Genomic DNA, 23461 nt, shown 5'->3' with positions numbered 1-23461 from the left:
AGGCGGGGAGGAGAGAACCCACAACAAAACTTGCGTCGGTCGCCGAGCGCACGGCTGGACTTGAATGGAAGGAGCCCACGCCCGCGGAGCGCAGCCGAGACTCGGGAGAGCGCGGTGGGCCGGCGGGCGCAGCAGGTACCGGGCGCAGGCGGCCGGGTGGGCCGAGGGCCGGGACCTGGCTGGGCAGCGGACTCGGACTTCCCGCCCTGGTACGATGGCCCCAGCAGCTGGCCCGGCGGGGCCACGCATCTCGCCCCCTCAGTCGAGCCCTACCCGGAGGGCGCAGCCAAAGAGATCTGCCTCAGGGGCGCGACCCTCCGCGGTCCCGACCCGGCAGGGGCCTGTTCTCATCTCCGGCGGGAGGCTGGTCCCAGCCCCGGCCCCTCCCGCTGCGCACATCTGGAAAGAATCTGCGGGCGGATGGGAGGGGGCAGTGGAAGGGGGCAGGCGACAGGGAAAGTAGGGGGCAGGTGGAACGGGGAGGGTAGAGGAGCCCTGTACTTGGAGCCTGGTCGCTGAGTATGCCCGTGAGTATGCCCGTGTCTTTCCACGTCAGATCATCCCAGGTAGCCCACTCTTCGACCCCTTTACAGACAGAGAAACTGAGGCCTGTAGCGGGGCAGAGATCTGCTCCCAGGACGCGCGGACAGGTGAGGCGGAGCCCGCGCGTCCCTGTCCCAACCCGCTCTGGGCTTGGCTCCTCAGCCCCGCGCCGCGCAGTCTCTGAGCCAGAGCTCTCAGCTGGTGTCTGGTGTCTGTCTGTCTATCCGGCTGCCTCCCCGTTGGGACAGCGGGACTGAGAAGGGGGTTGGGGGATGGCGGCGTAGTGCAGGGTCCGGAGCGAGGTGGGCGCGCCCCGGCGAAGGCGCTCAAAGCTCCTAGGTCCTTAAACCTCCAGGCGGGCCTGGGCGGGGGATGCGATCCGGCATTAAAATACCTGATGCGCCGTCAGGTGGAACAGGGGGCGGCGGCGAGCTGCTGGTGGCCTCCGGGGCTGGGGCTGAGGCTGGGGGTGGGCGGTAGCGGCAGCCTGAAGTTCAGGAGAGGAGCAGACACAAGCGTGCTTGCGGCAATGATCGTCCGGATCCGAGTCTGGGATGCACAGAAGGATGCGCACCCTGCACCTTGCAGAGCATCATGGAAAGATGGAGGGACACACACACTGGAACGTCTACCCTTGGACTTCAAGCTGGTCCGGGAAAGTGATGCTGTGGTCAACCCAGCTACAGAAGGCCCCACTGGGAGCCCCTGGGAGGTCATGTCCCCTTTTAGGGTCCAGGGCCAGCCTTTTCAAGTTAAGAAATGTCAGATTCACATGAATGCTTTCATGAAATCTTGAGGGAGCATCTTTGTCCCTTCTATCTGAGTCTTGGGACAGGGGTGACTTAATGGTTGCACCTTTAGGCCTGGCAGAGTCCTACATAAGAGCTCTGACCATGATCTCCTTAGAACCCTTGATAGCTCCCTATCAGCAACCCCTTAGCAGATTGCCTGATGCCCTTGGAAACTTGACTTTCCCTTCCCTGTTTACCCTTAAACACATCTTCCTCTTTACCCTCCCCACATTGTGCCTTTGCTCATGGCTTGCCCTCTGCCTTGAGTGCCTTTTCTTTCCCTTTGTCCACCAGGAGAATCCCTACTCAGTCTTCAGGACCGGCCCAAGGCTCTGAGCAGGAGTCAGAAGACACAAAATCTAATCCTGGCCTTGCCTTTAAAATACGAATGAGTAAACTGAGGAAATCAGACCAGATAATAATATTGTAGATCTTTCCAAGTCTGCCTTTCACAAATACATTCCTTCATTCAGCAAACATTTCCTGAGCACCTGCTCCTTGCCTAGGGAGTCAGGGAAAGCTCAGCTGAGCCCTGAAGGGTGCTGCGGGAGCATCACAGAACTCCCTAACCCAGCAGGAGTGGCTTCCCAAGGCAAAAGCATTAGAGTAGCAGCTTGCTGGGAGTGGGCAACAGTGGGAGCCTCTTTGTGCTTTAGTTTTCTCCTCTGCAAAGTAGGAAGACTCATTCTTAGTCTTGGGATTTCTGTTGTAGTCAGTAAGATACAGCTTTTGGGGCCCAGCACAGAGCAGATGCTCAGCAAATCTTTACTGAATTTGAGTGGAGGAGGGAGGTGGTGCTGGGGGCTGAGGATTGACCTCCTGATTTGGATCTCCCTTCACCCTCCTTCTTCTAGTCCTGCCTTAACCCCTCATTTAAGCAGTTCTGGGCCTTAAGGTTTGGTTCCTGGGGGGTAGGGGTGGGTGGGTGACAGTGGGTTCCAGCTATTTCCACAGTAACAGTAACCCCAAGTATGTTGCACTTGCTGGGTTCCAGCATCAGCTGGGCACGTCTTTTCATTGACTCCTCATGAGGAGCTCTTATCTCATTGCTTAGACTAGTAAACAGAGGCTCAGAGCATGGAAGCGACTCATCCAGGTGCACACAGCAATTCAAATTAGAACAACTCCAACAGACTGAACTGTCCCTCTCGCCCAACAGTGTGAGCTCTGCTCATCAGGACTGCTCACTCTGGGGACTTCCAAAGCCTCGAAAGGCTGTTCTTCCACACACAGCTCCAACATGGCTCAGCACAAAGAAGGGACTTGGGGGCTTATCTTGCTCCACATTCTTAGAGAAACAAAACAAAAAAATTGAGACTCAGATGGGTCAGTGATGTCACCAAAGTCACAAGCAAATGAGGTGGTGGAACTGGAGCTACCCAGGATCCCAAGGCCCTCAGGGTGGCTGGCCAAGCTGGAAGAAGGGGGACATAGAACTGGGGCCACCACTCTCCAAGCCCTGTCACTCCTCCCACTCCCTTGAAACCACCTCTTCCTCTCCATCCTGCAGCTCAGCAGCTCCCTCCGCCTAGACCAGTCTTATTATCCCTTGCCTGCAGCACTGCACAGCCTCTATGAGCTCCCGCTGGTCCCTCCATAAGCCTACCTATGCCACACTCCAGTTCTTCAATAACCTCTCATCTCTCCAAAGATAAGGGATACTCTTCCTAATCTGGCTGTCTACTTTTTTCTTGGCTTGGACCATGGCCACTGCCCAGTCCTCCAACTCCCACCAGATACTCTAGTGAGCTTTGTAGAGGTCACGTGAGTGCTCTTGCCCCAGGGCCTGTGCACACACTGACCCCTTTGCCTGTATCACCCATTTCCTTTTGCCTGATAGTCATCCTTCATGGCTAGATAAAGCATTGCTTTTTCTTGAAGTCTTTTTAGCCTCGGACATACTTAGGCCTCCTCTGGGCCCCTGTGGACTCTAGGTTCCCTCTATCACACCTCTGATGACACTGGTATTATAATACTCAATTTACACAAAATGTCTAGACCAGCACTGACCAACAGAAATATGAGAACCACCAATGTAAGCCTTGTGTGTGACATAAAATTTTCTAGAAGTCATGTTAAAAAGAGTAAAATGAAACAGGCAATGCATTTAAAAAAATTAATTTATTTTTAACTGGAGGATAATTGCTTTACAATATTGTATTAGTTTCTGCCATATAGCAACATGAATCAGCCATAGTTATAAATACGTGCCCTCCCTCTTGCACCTCCCTCCCACCTCCCACCCTGTCCCACCCTCTAGGTAGTCACAGAGCACTGGGTTTGAGCTCCCGGCGTCATACAGCAAATTCCCACCCTGCTATCTGTCTTACATGTGATATTGTATACGTTTCAATGCTACCCTCTCTATTCATCCCATCCTCTCCTTCCCCCACAGTGTCCACAAGTTTGTTCTCTATGTCTGCATCTCCATTCAATTCAGTTCAGTTCAGTTGCTCAGTCACGTCCAACTTTTTGCGACCCCATGAACCACAGTGTGTCAGGCCTCCCTGTCCATCACCAACTCCCAGAGTCCACCCAAACCCATGTCCATCAAGTCGGTGATGCCATCCAACCATCTCATCCTCTGTCATCCCCTTCTCCTCCTGCCCTCAATCTTTCCCAGCATCAGGGTCTTTTCCAATGAGGCAGCTCTTTGTATCAGGGTGCCAAAGTATTGGAGTTTCATCTTCAACATCAGTCCTTCCAATGAACACCCAGGACTGATCTCCTTTAGGATGGACTGGTTGGATCTCCTTGCAGTCCAAGGGACTCTCCACTACTATCCTGCAAATAGGTTCATCAGTACTATCTTTCTAGATTCCACATATATGCATTAATATATGATAGAAACAGGCAAAATTTTAATAATTTAGCTCAAAATGTGCAAATATTGTCATATAATACTATAAAAATAAATGAGATATTTTATGTTATTAATATTAATGATATATTTTACATTTTTTGTACTGTTTGAAATCCATATATACTACATTTTATACTTATAGCACCTCTCAATTTAGTGTAGCCACATTTCAAGTGCTGATAGCCACATGCAGCCACCGTATTGAGCAGTAGCTATGTGAGGTTTTTTAAGGGCAGCAGCCATACCTGAGTCACTTGTTTGGGTCCTCAGTGCCCAGCTGTGCTTGGCCCAGGGAAAGGCTCCATGGCTTTGTGGTTAAGACCCAGGCTGGGAACTTGGCCTTGCCACTTAACAGCTGTGTTATATTGGCCAACCCCATTGGGCCTCAGCTGCTTATCTATAGTGTAGTAGTGATAACATTTTCAATCTGGCTCATATGTTAATATAAATTAAATATTTGTATAGATACAGTGTGGAAAAGGCAATGGCACCCCATTCCAGCACTCTTGCCTGGAAAATCCCATGGACGGAGGAGCCTGGTAGGCTGCAGTCCATGGGGTCTCCAAGAGTCGGACACAACTGAGCGACTTCCCTTTCACTTTTCACTTTCATGCATTGCAGAAGGAAATGGCAACCCACTCCAGTGTTCTTGCCTAGAGAATCCCAGGGACGGGGGAGCCTGATGGGCTGCTGTCTATGGGGTCGCACAGAGTCGGACACGACTGAAGCGACTTAGCAGCAGCAGCATAGATACAGTGTACAGATCCTTACAGATGCAAAACTGAAGGTGAAGGATGAGAACTAGCTGGTCTAGTGAGTGTATAAGATTTGTGGGGAGGATCCTTCTTCTTGGCCTCCTGCCCTGATTGAATCTGGGGCCTGGGCCTGTGCCCATACTTCGTCTCCCAGAGTTTGGATCTGCAGTGGGGTCAGACAGGTGGGCAGGCAGGCTAGGGAGACTCAGGTCTAATGCAGGTGCTCCAGGGGCTGGAAGCTGTTGAGATAGCTGGGGGGTTATAACGAGCCCTGGGAATAGACGGTCTGTAGACTGGCCAAGGATTTATTGCCCATTTGGTCAGGGCGTGAGGCAGAGGGGTGTGGTAGGGCAGGCAGGGCCAGGCTGTAGCATGCATCCATCACTGCTGCTGATGGAGCCTGGGAGCCGTGTGTGCTTGGGCCCCCTGGTTCTCTGCTGCCTCAGGGGCCTGAGTCTGCCGAGGCCTTGTGGACCTACCTATGGGTCAAGCTAGTCTGGCTGCCAGCCATCTTCTCTCTCCTCACAGCTTTCTTTCTGGGGCCTCATGCCCCTTTTACAGGGCTTACGTAGGCTGGTGGGCAGTGGTTATTTTACTGGGGTCTGCTGCCTCTTGGAGACTAAGGGCATGGACCTTATCTACTTTACCTGTATCCTCTAGGCCTAGCACAGGGCTAGATGGGGCCTCACCTTCAAGAGCTGGCTGAGCCAACAAGTGAGGCTAAGCAGTATCTGAAATACCGCAGCAGCCACGGGGCAGCAGAATTCGCTGAAGAATGGAATGTGCAAATCTTCAGTGAGGAGGTGGGCCTAGCACTGGGCCAGAAAGGCACAATCAGGAGCTATGCACTGGAAGGGGAAGAAACAGGGGCTTCTGAAGCCGACAGTGTTGTGGTTGGGACATCAACAGTGCCCATGGATCGGATGTTAGTGGTGGAGCTAACTAGCAGGGAGCTAACATTTATTGAGCACTTACTGTGTGCAGTACATGCATCCCACTGACTCTCACAGTCCCCCCAACAGGAGAGCTCTGGGGCCACCCAGTTGGATGGGGAGGAATGTGAGATTTAGAGGGTGGCAAAGCTTGCCCAGAGTCACAGGACTGATGAGGGCCAGAGCAGAGGTCACAGCCCCGGCTCTCTGGCTCAGAGCATGCCTGCTTAACCAGACATCAGTATCACCATCAAGCTCCCTGTTTGCTCAACTCTCCCAGACCCAGCATCTCATCAGAGCTTTCTAACCACTGGGCTGTGATCCCTGGGCTCATGGTGGGAAGAGATCCTCAGGCTGCAGAGTGGGTGCACCTAGGCTTGGACGCCTGTCGTGTACCTGCGTCGTAAGCATCACAATAGTGAGAGCAGCTTCATCATCCAGTGGGTGCCGGGGGCTTTGCATCTGCTTTCTTGCTGATTCCCTCCAGGAGTTCTGAGGTTAGATCTGTTATCTGCATTACAAGATGAGGAACAGGCTCAGCAAGGTCAGAGGCACCGAGCAGTAAAGGGGACCTGACCTGGGTGTGTATGACTCCAGAGTGTGCGTACCAGAGCTACCGCTCGTCCCAACTTACCGCACCCCAGAGATGTTTGCTAAGTGAGTCTCTTACAGGGAACTCCAGGGACCAGCCCAGAGCTAAGCCATGCCCATGGCTGCCTGGATGATGGAACCCCAGCATCTTCCCCCGTGGCCTAAGGCCACCCCTCTACCTGCTCCTTGCTGCCTTAAGGGACCATGCTGGGGAGAGGTCTCTTGCAGGTGGCAGTTGACCAAGAGCACCACAGGTTGCTGGTGAGGGCAGCTGAGGGTGCAAACACCAGAGACAGGACTTGAGTGTTTTTCAGGTAGTAGCTGCTCCATTCACTAATGACTGCTCTGTGTGAGGCACACAGGGACAGAGAATGGCTCACAGCCCTGTGTGGGAGAAACACAAAACATCACATTTTCAACTCATGCCAAGCCCTGGGGGAACAAAGTGATACCGAGCCCTGGGGCATCTCATATGCCAGGGGACCTAACACTGGCGTTAGTTCTTGGAGAAACTGCTGATTGCACAAGAGGCGGGGCGGGGAGAGGGGGGCGGGTGGTGGCGGTTCTAGGCAGAAGGAACAGCACATCCCAAGGCCTGGAGGGAGGAACACGAAACAGACAATAAGCAGGGCAGGTGAATGTGGGAGCTGCAGGAGAGGCAGGGCCATGTTCTGAAGATCCTGGAATGGCAATCTGAGGTGCTGGGACACCTCAGACCTGTGGTGTCCCAGACCTGTTGCTGGCCCACCATGACCTGTGGCTGCTCAACGGACAAGCCCCTTCCAGCACTGCCTGTGCCAGGACAGCGAGAGCTCAGCCAAGTCCAAGCCAAGCCCTGCAAGTCCAAGCTCTTCCCAGGCCTCAGCTTTCCTTTCTGTGAAATGAGGGCACAGATCCCTTGAGGCCAGGCCCAGAGAGGGTTCTGGGAGGTTTTGCAGATCTGCTTAAGGACAGGGATTCAGCTCACCTGCCCCCCACTCCCACCCCTGCATCCCCCCTCCCCAGCCGCCAGAGGGCAGAGCTGATAAGGGGGTGTGGATGGGAGGGCGGCAGCCAGCAGAGCTGGTGTGTGCAGAGGACAGGGTCTAGAGGCGCTCTGCCCTGTGGCGTGGAAGGCCCCAGCATGACTTCCATGGGCCCTAGTCCTTTGGCTGCGCTACCTGATAAGTTAAGTCAGCCCCGGTCTCTGGGTGAGTCTGAATTGACCCCTCCTGCAGGCACCATGGCCCAGGGCTGGGCGCTGCTGCTCCTGCTGCTATTGCCGCGGCAGCTGGGAGTGGTGCTCGCGGTGAGGGCCCCAGGATTTGGCCGAAGCGGCGCCCGCAGCCTGAGCCCCGAAGAGAATGAATTCTCGGAGGAGGAGCCGGTGCTAGTCCTGAGCCCTGAGGAGCCGGGACGTGGCCCAGCCACCATCGGCTGTCCTCGAGACTGCGCCTGCTCCCAGGAGGGGGTCGTGGACTGCGGCGGCATCGACCTGCGTGAGTTCCCGGGGGACCTGCCCGAGCACACCAACCACCTGTCCTTGCAGGTGAGGTTGGGACGCTGTGCCAGTGGTCACGGTCACCGGGGGCTGCCCCACACATAGTGGCTCCCATCCTGGAACCACCCCACCCCTACCACAGTCCTTGCCTATGGCCTCCACCCTCCAGACGCAGGGCGCTAGGGCAGGTCAGACAAAAGGATGGCTCCACCAGGGGCATCCCGGCTCTGACATTCCGGGCACAGAGCCTTGTGATGTTATGACCTGCTTTGTCTCGTGGCAGGGTCTGGGCTGAGGCTGTCTGTAGAGTCAGGACCTGTCTGAGCTCCAACACAGACTTGTCCTCAGCTGACCCTCTGGGAAGACAGGGTACCTCAGACACCATTATGGACCAGGAAAGTGAACACACAGCAGACCCCCAAGGAGCACCCTGGGGGCTCGGGGGGTCTAGTGCTGTCCCCAGCTGAGGCCCAGTCTAGATTTTAGAATCTCCCGAAGTGGGACACAGCATCCCAGATGAGAACTCTGGGGGCATTGATGCGACCATAATCACCTTCATGTATCCCTGAGGGACAGGGAGGGGCTGCTGCGCCTGTTTCCAAAGGAGACCAGGCCCAGAGAAGGACAGTGACCGGCCCATGGTCACACAGCCCCCATGGGTCTGCACTGGCGGTGGTGGGAGCCCAAGACCAAGGGACCTTGAGGGAAAGAGACAAGCCGAGGACAGGACTTATTCTTGGTTCATTCACCAAGTAGCTCCTGTGAACCAGCTCTATGCTTCTGGTCCTGTGTGGGCTGCTGGGCAAGTAGGAAGGTCTCGGACATATATTGCCTGTGAGGTGCTCACTGTCTATCTGGGAGGCAGAGACCTAAACAGGTAGAAGGAATAGACAGAGATTGAAGGACTGGTGCCGTGAGGCCAGAGCAGCTCCTAGTCCAGCCCCCAATCCAACCCAGGAAGGCTTCTGGAGGAGGTGCTACCTGACCCAGGTTTTAAAACATCTCAAGGGGAAGCGGGATCCCCTGGGCCAGGAACCAAAGGTGGGTTTCTGGCTTGGGGAAGGGGGGAATGGGCTGGGGACACCTGTCACTAAGTGGGAACAGTTCTGGAGGGAAGACAGCATTCTAAATTTGAACTGCCTGTGGATATCTGTGTGTGTGTGTGTGTGTGTGTATGCCTGCACTCTTAGAAGGGGGGCCTGCACCTCTGCTGTGGATACTGCTGTACCTGCAACACCCACATGTGGGCCTGGCTCAGAGCCCGTACCCAGGGTCTGTCCACCATGGGGCAAAATCCCAACGGAGGGACCCAACGGAGGGACTGGCTCCTGCGAATGGACTGAGCTGGGTGCAGGCCTCTAATGGGGCAGGAGCCCTGGACACCCACCCTTGTGTTGTCTCCTCACCGTCTCCACCTCTCCCCACCTAGAACAACCAGCTGGAGAAGATCTACCCCAGGGAGCTCTCCCGGCTGCATCGGCTAGAGACGCTGAACCTCCAGAACAACCGCCTGACTTCCCGAGGTGAGGGATCGCCCAGGGCTGGGGGCTGGGACCCCAGACAGGAAACTAGGTGCCTATGGGGAAAACCCCGCCCTGCAGACCCTGGCATGTGGGAAAGAGCAGGCCTGGGCTGGGCTGGCCTCCAGATCCACAGCACGTGCTCCTGTGGTTGCCTAACAGCCACCGCTGGGTGTTTCTGAGACCGGGGAGTCTGATCAAGGGAGAGGCTTCGAGCAGCTCAGACTCCATCGTCCGAGGAATCACAGAGGCCTTTAGAATCAAAGAGTGTAGAATCCTCAAATTTTAAAAGTTTTTTTTTTTTTCCTGATGATGAAAATAGTTTCTAATTATAGTAGAAAATTTGGAAATATAGAAATTAGAATACAAAAAAACCCACTCATTATCCTGCCACTGCCACCTGAAAAGTGAAAGTGAAAGTCACTCAGTCGTGTCCGACTCTGCAACTCTATGGACTGTCCATGGAATTCTCCAGACCAGAATACTGGAGTGGGTAGCCTTTCCCTTCTCCAGGAGATCTTCCCTACCCAGGGATCAAACCCAGGTCTCCTGTATTTCAGGCAGATTCTTTATCAGCTGAGCCACATGAAGTTCATCACTATTAACATTTTGGTATATTTCTTTCCATTAAAAAAAAAAAAGCATAATTTATACACCATAAAGTTTATCCAACTTAAAGATATAATCTGATGAGCTTTTATAAGTTTATATGTTGTACAGCCATCACTACAATCCAATCCAGTCTTTTTTCTTTGTGTTTTTAATTCATAGCTGTACCGATAGTATCGATACTATAACTGTTGTAATTGCTTTGTTTCACTTAGCTGTTAGCTCAGCAGCATTTCTCATGTTGCTGAAAACTCTCCACGGCCATCATTTGACACAGGGTATTCCACAGAGGGATGCAGCACAGTTTATGTAACTGTTCCCTCTTGTTAGATACTTGGGTGAGTCCCAGCATCTGAGGGTCTGGGAGCTCAGAACTGAGTGTCAGAGGCCGACCTCAGGACTGGAGAAGGGCCAGCCTGGCTGGGCTCCCGGTGACAGCTGGGTTCTGACAGCGCATCTGCCAGATGGGGCAGGAGAGGGCCAGGTGCAGGGCGGGGGTGGGAAGGGGCTCAGAAGCCATTGGCCTGCCCTACCCTGCCTGGGGCTGGGTGTGAAGATTCTCTCTGACCCTCTGGAGCTGTCCCCAGGGGCACACTCCTTCTTGGCAGGTCCTCTGCCCTGTGGCCTGATCTTTTGGGTGCCCATTCCCACCCAGGCTGCCCTGAGAAGGTGAAGAATCAGCCATCTCTCAGCGGACACTTGTCATCTGCTCTTCTGAGCCTGGGCCTCTGAGAGCAGGGTTGGGGGTGGGGTGGCACTGGGCAGGCCTGTTGGGACTGGCTGGGTAGGGGTCAGAGCCGCATCTGCCCCAGGCAGTACCTCCCTGTCCTGGCAGGCGGGGTGGGTGTGGGGTGGTCAGTGCTCACGTGCTCCCCTGTAGCGTCTCCTTCATCCAGGGCTCTGACCGATGCCTGTCCTTTGAAGGGCTCCCGGAGGAGGCATTTGAGCATCTGACCAACCTCAATTACCTGTACCTGGCCAATAACAAGGTGAGGGGCCCACAGCAGGGCAGGGTGTCTGGGGCTGAGCTCAGGGAACTTTCACCAGGGCCTCTTTGGGGCCAGCTGCTGGGTCCCTACTGGTGCTCAGACACAGTCCAGACCCCGCACTTTAACACAGGGCTTCAGAGTGGTCAGATGATGACTGAGGCCAAGGCCTACATCGGTGTAGTGGGGTGAGAGCTCATCCCCACGGGGAGGGGGCATTGGAGGGCTTCCTGGAGGGATAGCATTTGAAGGGCCATGAAGGGTAATGGGATTTCAACCAGAGGCCTCAAGGGGGAGGGCACTGCAGTAAAAGGGACAGCATGAGTGAAGGGACAGAGGCACTCAGCCTCGCAATATTTAGCCTGCCGCAGGGCTCTGTCCTGGCCCTTCTCTCCAAACTCCTAAGGTGGCTATCTCCTCCTTGGTCTATAACACCCATCTACATCAAGGCCACGTCCAGAGGTGGTCTCCAGGCTTTCCCCTACTCCCACATGAGACTCAAAGATCCACCTGCCTCCTCAGCATCTCCCTGGATGTTTGATAGAAATAGAACTACCTGCTCCCCATCTCTGGAAGGGGCATCTCCAACCATCTGCAACGCCCGCCACTGGTCAGAGCCATGAATCCAGGAGTGCTTGGCTCACCCACGTCTGCTCTCTCCACAGCTCCCCAAACCCCTGCCCTGCCCACCAGCACAGGACAACCACCTTCTCATCTGTGGCCCTTCTCCTCAGAGCAGCCAGAGGGGTTTTTCAAAATCTTGCCCCACTCTAGCTCTATATTGTCCCTTCCCCACTTAAAACCCTCCCAACGGCTTCACCCTCTGCCCAGGAAGAAACCCACATGTCTCCTTGAGGCCTGCAGACCTGTGTCCCCGGCCCTCCTGGCTTTCTTAACTCATCTCCCCACTGGCTCCCACCCCCCAAACCTGGCAGATCCCCCCCATGGGCCTCTACTCACTGTTCTTGCTGTGTGGGTGCTCTCCCCCACAGATGGCATTTAGAGTGCCGTCATCTCTTCTCCAAGCACCCCACAAAGTCGTTCATTGTCTTCAGTCTGTTTGAATTCCTGGCACAGCAGTGATCACTCTCGATGCTTTTATTCCTTGTGTATCATCTTCTCCACTAGGATGTAAGCTTCTGGTGTGGGTGGTGTGGGCAGGGATCTGTGTCTTGTTCCCTAGGACATGTCCAGGGCCCGGAACTCTGCCTGCATATTGCAGATTTCAGGGAGTACTGTTGAATAAGTGAAGGGTGGATACCGTGGACTGAGGCTGGAGAAACGTGGGTGCTCACTGTGCCTGCACAGAGGGCCAGTGTCAGGGGGCAGTGAGGGGAGAGGCCAGGAGAATGGGCAGGGCAGGGGACAAGATGGAGAGATTTGAGTGTCAAGCTCAGGACTATGGGGAGCCATAGACGTTCTGGTTTTGTGTTATTGGAAACTTTAGAAAGATGGCTCTAGTTGCAGAGAGGAGACAAACTGAAGGGGCTCAGATGAGCAGCAGGTAGTGTGACTCCATGCCGGCCTCTCACCCTCCACTGGTCTTTCTACCCCAACTCTTCCCTTTCCAGCTGACCTTGGCACCCCGCTTCCTGCCAAATGCCCTGATCAGTGTGGACTTCGCTGCCAATTATCTCACCAAGATCTACGGGCTCACCTTTGGTCAGAAGCCAAACTTGAGGTCAGAGGTCAGAGGGGGACCCTGGGCTTAGGTTGGGGAAAGGGGGAAAGCTGAGGCAGAGGTTTCAGGCCCTGAGTGGGGTACAAGCAACCCAGAGAGGAGGGATGGGCAGTGCAGTGCAGCCCTGATGCCCCATGCTCAGGGCTGAGGTGGCAGACACCCAGGGCTGCAGGGGCACAGGGTCTGGAAGGCTGACCCCTAAAGGAGGAGAAGGAGTCAGTCCAGAGGTAAGGACAGAGGGTGATGTCTGGGGAATTGTGGGGAGCAGGTGAGGATAGTTCCCTCCTTGCCCAGCCCCTGGGAAGAGAAGCCTCTTCCAATAGGCAGAGCTGCCCTTGCTGAGAGCTGCTCTGGGTGAGGCCCCACAGCACAGGTATGTGAACAGGGGTGGGGTGGGGGTGCTGGGGAGGAGAAGGTGCTGACAGCCTCAAGTGCCACTCTGTTGTCTTCTCTCCTTGTAGTATGTTAGCTCCATGAGGACAGGGACTTGTTGGTTCTGTCCACTGCTGTATCTTTAGGATCTGGAACAGTCCTGGCACATAGGGGCACTTACTGTATGCTTGCTGAATGAATGAGGGGTCACCTCCTCTGAATCCAGATCCTGTGCTGGGCACTGGGGACAAAGAGGTGACAGGGACAGGCTCCATTCTCAGGAGGTCCCACAGAGCTCAGAGCCAGCTGTGTGGACAGGCAGGGACTCCAGGGCTGCAACACTTGGGGAACAAGTGAGAACCTTGAAGGTTATGGAGAAGCAGGGACTGGGGATCAGGAAGTCTTGTTTCTTCCACTAACTTGTGGGGTGGTTCCTTCGTCCCCTCGACTATGTAGAGGGAACTGGATTTGGTGGAGTCTGAGGTTGTTGGGATGGGAAGAGGGTGCCCTGGGCCACAGGCTCAACCTGAGCAAGGTCTGGAGGCTCACCAGGTGAGCTGGTGTGGGGATGGTTGAGAGAGAACCTGAGCCTCGCCCCCAGGTCCGTGTATCTGCACAACAACAAGCTGGCGGACGCCGGGCTGCCGGACAACATGTTCAACGGCTCCAGCAATGTTGAGATCCTCATTCTGTCCAGCAACTTCCTGCGCCATGTACCCAAGCACCTGCCACCTGCCCTCTACAAGCTGCACCTCAAGGTGGGAGGGAGAGGGCAGGAAGGAGCACTGCCTGAGCAGGGGGAGAGCCCAGGCCCACATGGGCACAGCCGTGAGGCTTCGGGGCCTCGGCACGAGCTGGGGGGCACCGAATCCACTGCAGACAAGCAGACAGAGACCCAGACACCTGGCCGTCAGTCCCACACTAAGTCATTTAGGCCTGGGCCCTCTCCCCATGGCTCCCCCAGACCCCTCTCCATATCTCATCTCAAGTCTGCATCCTTGCCCCTTGGCTGTCCCTCATGCCCCCTTTCCCACCCTCCCACCCATCTCTCAGAACAACAAGCTGGAGAAGATCCCACCAGGTGCCTTCAGCGAGCTGAGCAACCTTCGTGAGCTGTACCTGCAGAACAACCACCTGACTGATGAGGGCCTGGACAATGAGACCTTCTGGTGAGCCCCTGCCTGGCCTCCGAGTGAGCTCTGCGCTCAGGAGGCCCTTCCCAGGGCTCACCTGGCCAGGTCCTTGCCCACCCGCCCCTGGCCAGTTTTCTCGGAGAAGGAACTTTAAGGCTTGTGCCTTTACTGATACTTCTGTCCCAAAGAATAGCACTATGTAAGTCCTGCCCAAATTCTAGTAAGGCAAGGAAATGTTTGCAGAGGCTGGATTCTTGGTACAACGTAGAAACTCAAGCATTCTTGTTGAAGGCAGATCTATTTTCAGCTTTTTAGGCCCAGGGTAGCCTAAAAGGACAAAAAGCTTTAAACAGTCTTCAAACAAATCCTGTGTCAGAAACCATGCTAGATCCTTCTTACACCAATGTATCATTGAGTCAAACCACTGAGAGGCTGGGAGAGGACTGAGTTCCCCAGTCAGCTAGTGGCAGAGCTGGGATGAGTTAGAGGGAAGTCTCCTGCCACCTTCCTTGGGAGTAATGCTGGAAACAAGTGCCACGTGGGCTCCTGCCCACCGACCTAATCCCCCGCTTCCCTCCAGGAAGCTCTCCAGCCTGGAGTACCTGGATCTGTCCAGCAACAACCTGTCGCGGGTGCCGGCGGGGCTGCCGCGCAGCCTGGTGCTGCTGCACCTGGAGAAGAACGCCATCCGGAGTGTGGACGCGGACGTGCTGACCCCCATCCGCAGCCTCGAGTACCTGCTGCTGCACAGCAACCAGCTGCGCGCGCAGGGCATCCACCCGCGGGCCTTCCAGGGCCTCAAGCGGCTGCACACGGTGCACCTGTACAACAACGCGCTGGAGCGCGTGCCCAGTGGCCTGCCGCGCCGCGTGCGCACCCTCATGATCCTGCACAACCAGATCACCGGCGTCGGCCGCGACGACTTTGCCACCACCTACCACCTGGAGGAGCTCAACCTCAGCTACAACCGCATCACCAGCCCGCGGGTGCACCGCGACGCCTTCCGCAAGCTGCGTCTGCTGCGCTCACTGGACCTTTCGGGCAACCGGCTGCACACCCTGCCGCCTGGGCTGCCACGCAACGTGCACGTGCTGAAGATCAAGCGCAACGAGCTGGTCGCCCTGGCGCGTGGGGCGCTGGCCGGCATGGCCCAGCTGCGAGAGCTCTACCTCACCGGCAACCGGCTGCGCAACCGGGCCCTGGGACCCCGTGCCTGGACCGACCTCTCTGGTCTGCAGGTAAGGGGCCAGGGCTGTGCCCATTTGGGTACTACTGGTCAGGCTGCCCTGAGCCCACCCATCTGCTGGGCCTGGGTGAGGGGGGAGCAGGAGGGCAGGGCCTCTAGAGAAGGGCCTGCTGGGCAGCCTGGGCATTAGGGTATGGAGCCTGGGCCATGCCAAAGGTCTGGGCTCATGGTACAGCAGCACAGGGCAGAGTTCAGCTGGCAGGCAAGGCAGAGCTTTCCACCTGCAGGGACAGGCTTGAGGAACTCTGTAGGGACAAGGGGAGGTCATGGCTGCAGGTGGGGGGCATTGTCCCAGAGGACTGAAGGACAGGGACAGTTCAGGTGGCATGAGAAAGCGGAGCTCACCCACCTGTGGGCACAGGATAGGTGCCTGGAGAAGGCTGGGCTTGGGGGAGGGGAGGATGGCAGGTGCCTGAGGTGGGTTAACCTCACCAGGCTGTAGGGTCTAGAGGAGTGAACTTGAGGTTTCTGGGACTGACCAGTGGCTGTGGCTCCTGTAGCCACAGCCCGAGACAGGAGGGCTGTCTGGCCATGTGAACTGAGCCTCCTTGGTTATAAGTGAAGCCTCCCGACCCAGTGAAGGGCTGAAAGGGACCTTCATTAGGGAACCTGGGAGGCTCTGCTGTTTTACCAGGTCCGCCTCTCCCAAATGTCCTCAGGCCTTGCTCTGCCCTTTTTCGCAGGGCTCTGCTCACTGGGAGGTCTTCCTTCACCGCCTGCCACCTTCCTCTGCTTTGTTGTCTTCATAACCTCTTCCCTCCAACAGTAGGTCATCTGTTTACTTGTTTGTTCCTGCTCTTCCTGCTGGAACACGGCGCAGGCGTTTTAGTCTGTTGTGTGCACTGCTGGACCAGGGCCCTGCTTGTGGGAGGCACACAGTACATGCGTGTCAGGGGAGCTGTCAGGGTGGGGATGTCTGAGGGGAGTGCAGGGGAGAGGCCCTGAGAGTGGGAGGCAGGGAGGTGGGGCTGAGCCCCGAGGATGAGAGGTGGGAGGCGGCTGGTCCTCCAGGAGCAGCCAGGGTCTCCCCCACCCAGAGAGCGCTGCTACGTGTCAGACATCAGGGTCCAGCCACCTGCGCCAGTCTCTCTTGTGCCAGTTCTTAAGGGGTCCCAACCCCATTGCCCTCTCCTCCACACCTGCTCCTCCTGCTGCATTGGCTAATTTGCCGAAGGGGGTGACACCCACCTGGGTGTCCATAGGAAATGTGGATGCTGCCCTGCTACCCCCTTTTCCACACCATCTGACCCCCACTGCCCACTGTTACTGAAGCTGCCCACTCTATCATGACATCTCCCCATCTCTCCACTTCTCTCCATCCTACTGGTCATATCAGAAAGTCAAGTCACCCCCATTTCTTCCTGGACCTCAGCTTCCTAGGAGCATTCTACTCCTATATTCCACATGCAATCAGCAGGTATCTTGAAAAAATAAAAACACAAACGTGCTCACTGTACACCCACCCAGAACCCTTCTGTGGCTCCCCTTTAGAACCCAGACCAGAATCCTGGCCAAGACCTTCAGTGCCTGGTCTGCCTCTGCTCCAAGCTGAGCTTCTTGGTTTCCCAGATGCCCTGGACTTTGTTTATACTGTCCCCTTGGCTGGAAGGCCAGTGACACCTACTCATTCACTCATTCTACCAGCTGATACCAAACCCTGACCACATGCAGACCCAGTTCTAGAACTGAGGACCTAGAGGGGAATAAGACAGATCCAGGGTCACTGCCCTCCTAGAGCTTATCGTATACCTAGGACTCAGCTCAATTATCACCTCCTCAGGAAGCCACCAACGATGGGCAGGTTAAATGGCTGTCTGGGTGAGTCCAGTCAGGAGTGGGGTATTTGGTGAAGATCTTCCTCAGCCTGTTGGATCTTTGCACAAGCAGCTGCTCTCACTGCTCCAGAGCTCCACTGTGTTGGCTGCCGTCTGCTCCCCTAACCCTGATTGGGCTGAGTCGGTCCCCTCCCCGGCCCCCGTATCACAGCCCGGTTCCACTGCTGTCATTGTCAGATTGTGGTGTCCATCTCTCCTGCCAGCCTGGCTTCCCGAGCACAGAGGAAGTGTCTCGGTGGATTCCATGTCCCCAGTGTCCACGGGCACTGAGGAGGTCTAGAATGAATGAGGAAGTACTGGATCCGTGGGGAGCAGGGAGTCCTGCTGGTCGAGAAGGTGACAGGGAGGCTCCCTAGGGTACCTGAATTGTGTGCTCCCTTGAATCTGGAATCTGGATTTATGGCCCCCAGTTCCCTGGCCCTGAGCCCCAGCCTGTCAGGGTGAGGAGGGAGCCTGAGATGATGGAAGCCCACCCGTGGCTACACAGGTGTGTATCAGGGCGAGGGTGCTGACAGCCTGAGGTGCAGGCAGTGAGCCACGCCCGGGCATGTCCAGGGCTCCTTCCTGCTGCAGCTGTGCTCTGCTCCCTGGGAAAACCACCCCATGTCCCTGGCCACCTGCTTCCTGGACTCTAAGCCTGTGGTGAGTCTGACACTGACCAGTCTGGGGCCTGGTTGCCATGCCAGGGTCACTGTGGGCCTTGAATCCTGGCCCTCGGCCCCTGTCCACATGGCCCTGAGATCTACAAAGGAGCAGCCCCGCCCCCATCCTCATCCGACAAAACTGGGTTGTGATTTAAAGACTGGAGGACACCTAGTCCCTGCCCTTCTGGGGTCTTTAGTCTGAGGGAGGTGACAGGTGTGTTAAGGAGGACGGACTTTAGCACCCAGACACTGTGGCCATGAATTCATGTGGCCGGATGGAAGGAGCAGGGTAGGATATACACCAATTAGAACAAGCATTCGGAGTCACAAGCCCCAGCTTCCAGGCTCTACGGGCCCTATGGCCTGCAATGGATCTCTGAACCTCTCCAAGCCTCTGCTTTCCCATCTGGAAATGGGGATAGTTATAGAGCCCGCCTCACGGGGTTATGAGATTTAGAATGCTCCGGGTCAGTGGGAGCTTGGCAAGCTGTCAAGTGCTGTATCTGCCCTGCTCATCCCTGCAGCTGCTCGACATTGCCGGGAATCAGCTCACGGAGATCCCTGGGGGGCTCCCAGAGTCGCTGGAGTACCTGTACCTGCAGAATAACAAGATTAGTGCCGTGCCCGCCAATGCCTTTGACTCCACACCCAACCTCAAAGGGATTTTTCTCAGGTAGGAGGCCCTGCCCCTGCCCCTCAGGGGGCTGCCCAGCTCCAGCAGAATGGTTAGGGCCCATGGGAACCACTCGCAGGTGGAGGCCAGTGCTTGAAGCACGTCAGTGCTTGAAGCAGTGCTTCCATTGAGCAGAGCACTGGTTACATCCGAGAGCCCCAGTGAGCTCCTGTTCCCTTAGCTCTCAAGGGTGGGGACAGTCCTGGCTAGGCCTGATGAGGTTCACTGGTTTGTGAAAGGGCTTTGGAAACTTTAAAAAGCAGAACTTGTGGGTGTTCTTGATGTTCCTATGGCAGGAAGGGACCACAGAGAGCATCTTCCCAATTTACAGCTGGGAAAGCTGAGGCTCAGAAAGTACAGTTGACTGCTGTGTCCACAGCTGGACAGGCTGGGCCTGGGCCTCAGACCCAGGATAGCAGATGTTCAGGTCATTGCTGGGTTCTGGGGGGCGGTTTAGGATGATTCAGGGGACCCAGCTCCCCAAGGAGAGCAGAACCAGAGTGGTCCTTCCCACCATCCCCCTCCAAGTCAGACAGATCAGAGAAAGGCAGCATGTATACTCCCAGGGGTTTGTGGCCCAGAAGGCTCAGGCTGGGTGACATCAGGGTGCAGTGTGACCTGTGCCTCGGCTCCTGCAGGAGACTGAGGTACAGAGAGTTGAGGGGGCCTGAGATCAGAGCCCAGCCTTCCCCTTCCCAAATGTGTGTCCCCAGCCCACTGTGGCCCTGGCCTTTCCTGTGCCCCTCTACACCCAGCACCAAGGTGACTTCAGGCTGGCCACAGAGCATCCTCAGACCTCCAGGTTAATGCCAATGGGCAGGCAGGGAGGACTTGCCTGTGTCTGCCACCCTCAGATCATAGTAAGAGCATATACAGTGGAGGCCTTCTCTCCTCCTTAAGAGGTCACCCTTCCCCGCTGCAGTAGCCACACAATACCTTGAGCGCCCTGTGATGGCCTGGACTCCTAAGCCCCCTTCTTTTGTGCTTACTGCATGTCTTCCTGGAGGGCCCGTCCCTACCACTCCACTTCTGGGCTGGGTCACTGTGGGGACACTGTTTGGCTCATGGCACAGACCTCACTTGGGTGCCCTGAACAGGTTTAACAAGCTGGCCGTGGGCTCCGTGGTGGAGAGTGCCTTCCGGAAGCTGAAGCACCTGCAGGTCTTGGACATAGAGGGCAACTTTGAGTTTGGTGACGTTTCCAAGGACCGGGGCCGGTTGGAGAAGGAAGAGGAGGAGGAGGACGATGACGAAGAGGAGGAAGAAGAAAGGCGATAGGGACTGGGTGAACGGGATCTGACATAGGTGGGTGGTCTGTGTGGGGCGCCCCAGCCTGCTTCACCACATTCCTGCCCCTAACCCAAGTCTAGGGTCTTTCTGCCCATTCTCCACCCTCTGTACCCTGCTTCATTGTTCATTTTGCAAATCTGTTAGAGCTCTCAGTGTGCTCAAGGCCCTGGGTGTGAGGTTGGGGATGACAGCATGCCAGCGGGAGGCTGGCCCGTGCCAGGGCCTCCATCCACAGCGATGCGTCCCCGATGGGACACACCCAGGGACTGGGAGGGAGGAAGCAGGGAATGAATATGGGGGCCCACAAGGAGGCTACTGCTGCAACCCAAGCCAGAGATGCTGGAGGTGGGCAGTGAGGATGCAGACAAGCAGATGAGCCTGAAAGAGGTCTGGAGGTGCAGACTTGAGGGCCCAGCTAGTCCTGCTGGACGTGGGGTGAGGGAGAAGACAAGATCCCAGTTCTAGCCTGGAATTCCAGGTGAACGATAGTACTATGGAGGAGCAGGTCTGGTAAGGGGAACTGTGAGTTTGGAGGGCACTGGGGAGCTGCCCAGGGTGGACTGGCTATTTGCATCTGGGGCTCCAGAGTGAGGTCTGGCTGGAGAGGGAGGTCCAGGAATCGTAGGCCTTGAAACAGTCCCCGAGGCCACGAGAGGCTGGGGGAGCTCTCCAGGGAGAGAAGAGGGAGGGGGATTGCCAGCTGGAGGGGAGCAGCGGGAGGAAGGGGACAGAGCACCAGGGGAGGGAGGCAGAGCTGCAGACAGCCCAGGACAGAGAGTCATCACACGCACACATAGTGCACCAACGTGCACACACTCACACTCATCAGATGCACAAAGCAGACACTCAAACACACACCGCACATGTGCACACACAGATACACTCGCATGTACTTTACTGTGTATTCACAGATGCAGGACAAGTACACCATTGCATATACTCAAGTGTGCATGCGAGTACATACATGCATGCCGCCCCAGGCACATATGCCCTTGTGTGCACATGTGCACACACACATATACACGTGCATGCCTGTTATGCATCCATGCACAGGAAGTGGAAGGAATCAGCTGTGTGAGCACAACAGAGACTGATGGAGCTGAGCATGACCACGGACCCACTGGACTTATCTACAGGGAGGTCAGTTGTGGGGAGCAGTTTCAGGTCCTTGTGGGGAGCAGTTTCAGGGGCAAAGAGGGTGGAGAAAGTGGCTGGAAAGGAGAGGGCTCAGGGATTATAGACAAGTCTGTTGAGAAGTTTGATTGTGAAGAGATGAGTGAGGCTGGTGGTGGGAAGGATGCATGAAGCTCAGCAGGATTCTGTTCACACTGGGCCTTTTTTAAGCAACGGAGCTGGTTTGAATGCCGATGGGGAGAGGCCCATGTTGAGGGAGGAGTTAAAGGCATAAGAGAGGAGAGCTGGGTGTAGCCCCACCTGTGCAAGCAGGAGGAAGGACTGACTTGGGCAGGAGGGTCAGTTCTCCAGAGGCTACAGTCACATGCAGATCAGCGGCTTTGTGGCTGGATGTGAACTCACACCCGCTCGATGCCTTCTGGTTTCTCTGTGCAACAGGTACTCAGCAGACCAGGGTGGGTGTGGAGACGATGGCCAGTTGGATCCTTCCATGGCTGAGGTTTTGGCCAGGAGTGTGAGACAGGAAGGCAAGGAACAAGGAAACTGAGGGTGCTGGCAAGAGAGAGGCTGCCTTGCAGATGCTGGGGCTCAGGCTGGAAAGGGAAAGGGTGCAGATGGGAGGGGTTGGTCTCCTGGGGGAGGAGGTCGGAGGGTGGGCATGGTGGTGGGGAGTAGCCCTGAGGGGAGGTGTGGTCAGGAGAGATATCAGAGTAAGCTGAGCTGGGGGTCCAGGGGCCACTGGGTCACTATTAGGATGTTGAATTGAAGTAGGGTCTGAGACAGAGAGAAGTCTGAGTGGGGTTGAGGATCCTGTGGCGGACATAGGGAGGAGGGAACAGGGGTCCAGCTGATGGCAGAGAGAGGGGTGAGTGTGCTGGGCTTGCTACCTGACTGTGGAGGGCGACCCCAGAGGCAGTGCTTGGGAGTCACCTTTCTTGACTCCTGGACCCAGGGGCGTGAAGGCAGAGCCCCTTATCTCCATGCATTGTCCTCGGGCAGAGCCAGGGGCCAGTGACTGGGGTGACTAGCCATTCAGTGGGGTGCTGGGGCCCTCAGGAAGGCACTGTGGGTCCTGGGGTGGAGAGAATCTACCCCTCTGGAGGACGTCGACCACAGTCAGCAGCCCCGGGAGAGGCCAAAGGGGTCCAGAGGTTTCCAGTCCACACCAGGCCCCCAGGAGCACCTCCCAGCGGGCGCCCCCCACTGGCTCTGGACTCCCAGGGCAACTTCCCCTTGGGCCTGCGGTTGCTTGACCCTGCCAGGGCCCCAGCTGTAATCCCCTTGGCCCCGGCTGGGTTTGGTGGGCAGGTCTGCCTTGGCCTCCCCTGACTCGCCCGCGTGTTCTGCAGGACGACGGACCGCTGGAGCCTTTCTGCAGCACGTGCCTGAGCCCTGCGTGCCCCTACTCTGCCTTGCTCACAGACACTCCCAGCACAGCGCCCACCAGGCCCCACTCCACACATAGGCTGGACCCAGTCTCCCCTCCCCACCCCTTCCTGCAGTCCATCCACAGCCAGACACCCACACACAGCCAGCTGCATAGCGTCCTCCAAACTTCCCCCTGTCAGCCCCACACTCAATGCTGCCCTCAGTCCCTGAGTCCTACAGACAAGGCAAAGGGTCTGACCAGCCCCAGCACTCATGGGTACCTGCTCCCTGCCCCGTGGACACAATGTACACACACACACACACACACACATACACAAGTCACATGCAAATAGCTCTTCTCAGTCTCTGCCACCAACAGCTCTTGCCCCAGCCAGAAATGGCCAGCTCGCTGTCTGTCTGTCTGCCCTCTCCGTCTGTCCCTCAGAGAAGACACAGAGTTATCTCCATGCTGTCTGTGGCCAGGTGCCTGCACCCTCTGGAACTCACAGACTGGGTCTTCCTTTCTCTCCATTTGGGGAAAGGAACCCTCAGGACTGCTGCCTTGGCCCACCGGTCATGCTCCCCAAGGCTGGGGCAGTCATTCCCCTCCAGGCCCTGGCCGGGCCCAGACACAGCTTTGCTGGATGAGCCCCACTGATGCCAGAGGGAAGGTCTGAGGCTGCTGATGTCTTGGGCTGGAGCTCGGCGGAGGTGGCGGGGCTGGGTGGAGCAAGAGCGAAGGGCCCAGCTGCACCGATGAGAGAACTTTTTTATTCTTTGAGCCTGAGGGGAGTTCTGGGTGCCTTTTTTTTTTTTTTAATTCTTTTTTAAGGAAAAAAAAATGATAAAAACTTCAAAGCTGATTTTTCTTGTTACAGAAAAACTAATATAAAAGCATTACCCCTGTCTGGCAGCCTGTGGCCGTGTCTGTGTGTGCTTCCTGCCAGGTGCTGGGCTGAGGCCTGGCCGGCCGGGCAGGACCCAAGCACTTCAGCACCTTCTGACCAGCAGGAGT

General features: G+C 56.2%; 1 protein-coding gene across 5 annotated transcripts; it reads left to right on the top strand.

The window, feature by feature from the left end:
- The first annotated feature begins 25 nt into the window (after positions 1-25).
- PODN (podocan) lies at positions 26-23359 on the top strand. Of its 5 annotated transcripts, none has more exons than XM_024987111.2 (12): positions 26-135; positions 594-650; positions 7693-8003; positions 9385-9478; positions 11009-11073; positions 12642-12751; positions 13725-13881; positions 14177-14292; positions 14837-15494; positions 18506-18654; positions 19752-19959; positions 22428-23359. In XM_024987111.2, the coding sequence occupies exons 3-11, from the start codon at positions 7698-7700 to the stop codon at positions 19930-19932; spliced, it is 1836 nt and encodes a 611-aa protein (XP_024842879.1). In that variant the 5' UTR covers positions 26-135; positions 594-650; positions 7693-7697; the 3' UTR covers positions 19933-19959; positions 22428-23359. The 5 variants fall into 5 exon arrangements, with proteins under 5 accessions (XP_024842879.1, XP_005204595.1, XP_059739201.1 ...); NM_001192227.1 differs by having other exon boundaries at positions 65-109; positions 600-650; positions 7644-8003; positions 22428-22922; XM_005204538.5 differs by lacking the exon at positions 594-650.
- Positions 23360-23461: the final 102 nt, after the last annotated feature.

The sequence above is a fragment of the Bos taurus genome, chromosome 3 (assembly GCF_002263795.3).
Source record: "Bos taurus isolate L1 Dominette 01449 registration number 42190680 breed Hereford chromosome 3, ARS-UCD2.0, whole genome shotgun sequence".
Classification (NCBI taxonomy): Eukaryota; Metazoa; Chordata; class Mammalia; order Artiodactyla; family Bovidae; genus Bos; species Bos taurus.
This window is presented reverse-complemented; position numbering and strand designations above follow the sequence as displayed.

Excerpts from the sequence above, each read along its gene's own strand:
- PODN (NM_001192227.1), top strand. The coding sequence starts at position 65 with ATGGAAGGAGCCCACGCCCGCGGAGCGCAGCCGAGACTCGGGAGA. Across the intron at positions 8,004-9,384 it reads CCAACCACCTGTCCTTGCAG|AACAACCAGCTGGAGAAGAT; the intron begins GTGAGGTTGGGA and ends CTCCCCACCTAG. Across the intron at positions 9,479-11,008 it reads CAACCGCCTGACTTCCCGAG|GGCTCCCGGAGGAGGCATTT; the intron begins GTGAGGGATCGC and ends TGTCCTTTGAAG.